The 5,367-nt window shown below is 54.9% G+C and overlaps 1 protein-coding gene across 2 annotated transcripts; it reads right to left on the minus strand.

The window, feature by feature from the left end:
* Positions 1–1,362, minus strand: PYY (peptide YY). 2 transcript variants are annotated; one of them, XM_017516180.2, is made up of 4 exons: positions 1,188–1,362; positions 572–773; positions 377–457; positions 1–247 (listed from the first exon to the last, which is right to left on the minus strand). In XM_017516180.2, the coding sequence occupies exons 2-4, from the start codon at positions 757–759 to the stop codon at positions 223–225; spliced, it is 294 nt and encodes a 97-aa protein (XP_017371669.1). In that variant the 5' UTR covers positions 760–773; positions 1,188–1,362; the 3' UTR covers positions 1–222. The 2 variants fall into 2 exon arrangements, with proteins under 2 accessions (XP_017371669.1, XP_017371668.1); XM_017516179.2 differs by having other exon boundaries at positions 572–759; positions 1,188–1,346.
* Between the last annotated feature and the right edge of the window lie 4,005 nt (positions 1,363–5,367).

The following is a 5,367-nucleotide window of genomic DNA, read 5'->3' on the forward strand; positions in this document are numbered from 1 at the left end:
TTCCATTTCTGTGGAGTTTGCTCTTTATTTTGGGACCAGGGAAGGACCACATACAGCCCTCCAGCCCAGGGGGCGGGGGCAACGAGACGCAAGGGAAGGGCCGCACCCGAACCCTGTCCAGACGCCGCTGTCTGGAGGCGGAATCGGGTTTCTGGGGTCCGGAGTGCGTATGCAAATGAGGTGGGCGTGGTTGGCAGAACTCCCAGGAGGCCTAGCGGGTCCTCACCACTGGTCTACGCCCTCTGACCTGGGGGAGCAAAGGGAAAGGAATTGGATCTGGAGAGGCGAGCCTGGGAGACTTCGTAAACGAAGTCACCAGGGTGGGGCCGGGCCAAGCTCTCGGAAGCAGGATGTGTGGTGAAGGGGGCGCTTTTACCGCGACCTGACGTGGCGGTCCTCGCCGTCGGGGAAGAACGTTTTGGCGAGGAGCGCTTCCGGACTGTCTCGTTTCCCATACCTGGGGGAGGGGGCGGGAAGGGCGTGGTCAGACCTGGCCACGCCCCTATGTGGAGCGGGGCAGCGGGTGAGAGTCCCAGGGGTCCCGAGGCGCCCGCTCCGCGCCTGCGCTCACCGCTGCCGGGTGACCAGGTTGAGGTAGTGGCGCAGGGAGGCGTAGTAGCGACTCAGCTCCTCCGGGGAGGCATCTTCGCCGGGAGCCTCCGGTTTGATGGGGTAGGCATCGACTAGCGCCCCCAGGCAGACGAGCAGGGCCAGAAGCACTGTGACCAACGCGAGCCACGGCCTACGCACCAACACCATCTGGGAAGGCGACACTGGGGCGTGGGTCATTCCGAGCCTCGACGCTCCGCAGCAGGAGGCTGCGGCTGCCGTCTGGGCAGCGCTTCAGCGCTCTTCCTGTGGCTGGTGCCTGACCAAGGCTCAGCCACCGGTTTGCTGTGTGTTCTCAAGCACTGCACCGTCTCCTGACTCAGTTTCCTCATCTGTCAGAGGGGCGTTAAGCTCTGCCTGCCTCCCCACCCCACCCCCGCTGCTGTCCAGAAAGGTAGATGGAAGAAGAGGGCTGTGCTAGCAACGGGACTCCTGGGCCTCCTTCCCGTCTCCGATGGCCCCCTCCAATCCAGTTTCCCACCAGTCACCCCCGGCTGCCACGATTCCAGCCTCAGTTTCCCCACAAAGCAGCCTGAGTTTCCCGGTACCAGACCATGTTTGAGCCCCCAGCCACTTACAGTGATAGCTCGTGAAGCAGATGAGCAAGAGATGGGAGGCGAGGGAAGTCCCAAGGGCTGCACTCCCGCAGGTCAAGCCGAGGTCTCCTCTGCTCAGCGCTTTCCTTTCGGGGCTTATATCCCCGCCTGGAAAGGGAGGGGGAGTACCAGGAGGAGGGGGAGCCAGCAGGGCGTGGGCCCTTCTTCCTCCCTCCTTCCACCCCCGCGAGATCACTGAGCTTATACCCAGCCAGTACGTGAGCTTATACCCAGCCAGCACCCCGCAGGAGCTCAGGGGGCAGCTGCCATGCTCAGATTCGGGGTCCCATGGATGGGTTACTCAGCCTGAACCCCATGTTCACCCCTCACCCCTAGTGGCAGGTCTAGCCTCCCGAGGAAGTGAAGCGGTTGGAGCTAGACTCCTGGGCAGGCCCTAGGACCAGGATTGAGATTCTATCTTCCCTAGCCTGTCGGTGAGAAGGAGTAGGGAGTGGGAGCGTGGATGCATTTCCTCCAGCCTGTGGGACCTATGTCCTCTCTTTCCAAAAGACAACCCTTTTCAGCCTCTGCTCAGTAATACCTTGAAGAAGGGCTGAGGACTGACAGGATCTCTGGGGGAAAGTCTTTCTCCTGGAGGCAGGGGTGGGAGCACATGACCTTGGCTCCTGACATGCAGTTTATGTGTCCTGGGGGAGCGGCCCTTCTGAACACTCCATTATGTCCTCTCTCTACTAAAGAGTTGGAAAAGAGGCAGGAGGAGGCAGAACAGAAGCCAGTGCCCCCAACCAGAGGCAGCTGAGTCGGCCACCTGTGTATCCAGCCTGGCACACACAGACCCCGGTCCAGCCATGTGTGGCATACAGCCCCCTCCCAAGGCAGAGTCTCTTCACCCCTATGCAGGTGTCATTCAGGGCACAGGTGTCTTCTGGACCTGAGTGATGCCAAGGCTTCCCAGGCACATGCCACTGTCCCCAGCCCATGCCAGTCTCCACTGGGCTCTGAAGCCCAGATCCTTTGAAAGAAAGGACTCGTGTTTATTAAGCACCTATCTGCACCAGGTGGTGCATAATTTCAGGCGTCACAAGACAGTGAGGTGAGTTCATCTCCATTTTCCAGATTAGCAAACTGAAACCTTGAGAGGTGATAGAGTAGTCAAGCTCACCCACGATTCAAACAGGAAAAGGAGGGTAAGGCAGATCCCAGGAAGAGGACCTCTCAGTCATGAGGGCAGAAAGACTCAGCACCTGGAGTAGCTATGGGGCACCAGAGGCAGGCCTGGGAGCAGGGACCTAAAGGCTGAATCTGGTGCTCACCACCCACTCTGAGAGGCCAGGGCAGGGGAAGGGCCTCCAGACTGCCAACCCCCTCAAACCCACCTGCCCAGGAGGAGAGAAGGCTGTGGGAAGGTCCTCCCATAAAGCCCTTCCAGCTTCCTCTCCCTGGCCTGGCCAGACCTCCAGTACTTCTAGATGTCCCATCAGCATCCCCTTGGTTCTGAGCCAGCTCCTCCAACCCCAGGACAGATGGCTGTGGGTGCTATTTTTAGAGCTCTCCCGAGGTGGGGAGTTCAGGGCTCCCGCAGTCACCCTTTTATGAGTTCAATCACCTGCATTCTCCGGAAATGGCTCCTTATCAGCCAGTCAGGCCGCATGGGACTGTACATCCCAGGAGGCACCAGGGTGCCCTGCTGAGCATGGAGGTGGAAGAGGACACCAGGACAAGGGGACATAGATCCTGCCCTTGGAGAGAGGAGAAAAATCATTCTTCTTAGGGAGCCCTCATCCAAGGGGCAAGGCACAGCCCTGTCCGTCAAGAACCCCAGTCTCAATGGAGAGACGTGGCCACGTCATAGGGGAGCCCCAGTCTGAGGGGTTCCTAGAACATACATAGAGACAAACAGAGATAGCCTTTGTCCTGTTGGGAGGGGAGACAGCAGAAATCAAAGAATTTCACTCCTGGGGGAAGACAAAAGACAGTTGCTCACCCTAGGATGGAGCGGGCAGCGGGTGTTGGTTAGGACATCTGTGATCCCAGGGGTCAGGGCCCAGAGAAGGACTCTGAAGGCTAACGGGGCAAGGATACCAGAGAGTAGGGGGCTATTTGCTCTCCCGACCCTGTGGCATTAACCATAGAGGTGATGGGTTTCTAGAGTGCTGATTTGGGGCAGAGAGATGGAGACTGTGAGATGTCCAGGGAATCTGACATCTGGAACACATCATGTCCTGGAACCCCGTCATGTCCTGGAACCCCATCATGTCCTGGAACCCCATCATGTCTTGGCGTATGTGGGGTCCAAGGACAGATGGGAAGAGAGGAGAAACATTGTAGAAGCTAGAGGGCATGGAGTGGCCTGAATTCAGGCTACAACCTCTGAAAAAGTCACTTCCTCATTTATAGCCAAAGTAAATGGGCCCCTAGGTGGTCTCAGTGTGGACCAGGAACCAGCCTCACACATCCCTGAAAACCCTCTCTATCCATCATACTCGCATCCTCTAATCCCAGTTCCCAATCACAGGGCAAGCTGATTGTTTCATTAATCACCGCCTCCTCATCGAAGAGCTTATTAACTTGTTGATTAGCGAGGAGGATGCCTCAGCCTTCGATCAGTGGGCTCAGCCACCCCCCTCATCCATACACCCACACCCATTATTGATGCATGACTCAGGGCTGTGAGACTTGTCTGGGGTGTGGGGGGCTGACAACTATTGGGGGGGGGAAAGTTCAGAAACAATTGTTTTTGTAGATGTGAGATCAGGACCTGCCTCCAATTTGTCCTTGAAGGGTAGGGGACAGAATCAAAGGGCTCCCTTGGTCCCCATTCTCAGAGCACCTTTCAAGGCCACCCCAAGTTAGGGAGACCATGGACCTGGACCCCAGCCGCCAACCATTCCCCTTGTCCAGTGGGCTCAAGGGCCACTCATCAAAATGGTGTGGCCTCTGCCACATCACGCCATCACCCACCCAGCTGTACCCACTCCCCATGAAAAAGACCTCTCTTTGATTACCATGCACTGTGCAGCACTGGTCCACTGCCTTCCACCCTCAGGCATTTTCTCACACCAAGGTTCCTGTAGACAGCACGTTGTTATACACCAAGAGTAGTTCAATCCTCATTCAATAAGCACTTATTAAGTCTCTGCTGTGGGCCAGGCACTGATCTAGACACTGGGATAGAACAACAGACAAACGGGCAAAATCCATGCCCACATCGATCTCACATTGTATTGACAGGAAATAGAAAATAAATAAATATGGAGGCCAGGTGCGGTGGCTCCCAGCACTTTGGGAGGCAGAGGCAGGTAGATCATCTGAGGTCAGGCATTCGAGACCAGCCTGGTCAACATGGTGAAACCCCCTGTCTACTAAAAATACAAAAATTAGCCAGTCACAGTGGCACATGCCTGTAATCCAGCTACTTGGGAAACTGAGGCAGTAGAATGGTGCCACTGCACTCCAGCCTGGGTGACAGAATGAGACTCTGTCTCGAATGAATGAATGAATGAATGAATGAGCAGGGAATATGTCTGATAAGCACTATAGAAAAAAAATCAGAGCTGGGTGTAGTGGCTCACCTCTGTAATCCCAGTGCACTGGGAGACCAAGGTAGGAGGATCACTTGAGCCCAGGAAAGAAGTGAGGAAGCAAACCATGAAGCTACATTGGGAAGGGTGGGGGGCAGGTGTATGAAACAGCGATGCCAAGAAGGAAGCGATTTTCACGTTTTATGGTAGGAGTTCTCCTAGGAGCCCTCCCTCTTAACTGAAGCTTCTGCAAAACACAGTAACAGATATCTGTGGCCTGGTGCACATACCAAGGCTCAGGCTTCACTCTAGAACAGAGGTAGGTAAACTTTCTGTAAAGGACCCGAGAGTAGATATTTTAGGCTTGTGGTCCATACAATCTCTGTTGACACTGTTAGGCTCAGCCAGTGTAGCTTGAAAGCAGCCACTGAATATATCAAAAAAAGAATGGGCATGGTGATGCTTCAGTAAATCTTTAGCATCTTTACAGATGTTAGTTTGAATTTCATACAATTTTCATGTCATAACATTTTTGGGGGTTTATTTCAACTGTTTACAAATTCAACCACTTTAAAATTATTTTATTATTATTGAGCTCAAGGGATCCTCTGGCATCAGTCACCCAAAATGCTGAGGTTATAGGCATGAGCCACTGTGCCTGGCCTAAAAGGCATTTTTTT

The sequence above is a fragment of the Cebus imitator genome, unplaced genomic scaffold (assembly GCF_001604975.1).
Source record: "Cebus imitator isolate Cc_AM_T3 unplaced genomic scaffold, Cebus_imitator-1.0 Scaffold573, whole genome shotgun sequence".
Taxonomy (NCBI): Eukaryota; Metazoa; Chordata; class Mammalia; order Primates; family Cebidae; genus Cebus; species Cebus imitator.

What these genes read in the sequence shown, in the direction of transcription:
- PYY (XM_017516180.2), bottom strand. Translation starts at nt 759, where the DNA reads ATGGTGTTGGTGCGTAGGCCGTGGCTCGCGTTGGTCACAGTGCTTCTG. An exon ending in AACCTGGTCACCCGGCAGCG is followed by an intron (nt 458 to 571) that starts GTGAGCGCAGGC and finishes CCCCTCCCCCAG; the next exon opens with GTATGGGAAACGAGACAGTC. An exon ending in GACCGCCACGTCAGGTCGCG is followed by an intron (nt 248 to 376) that starts GTAAAAGCGCCC and finishes TTGCTCCCCCAG; the next exon opens with GTCAGAGGGCGTAGACCAGT.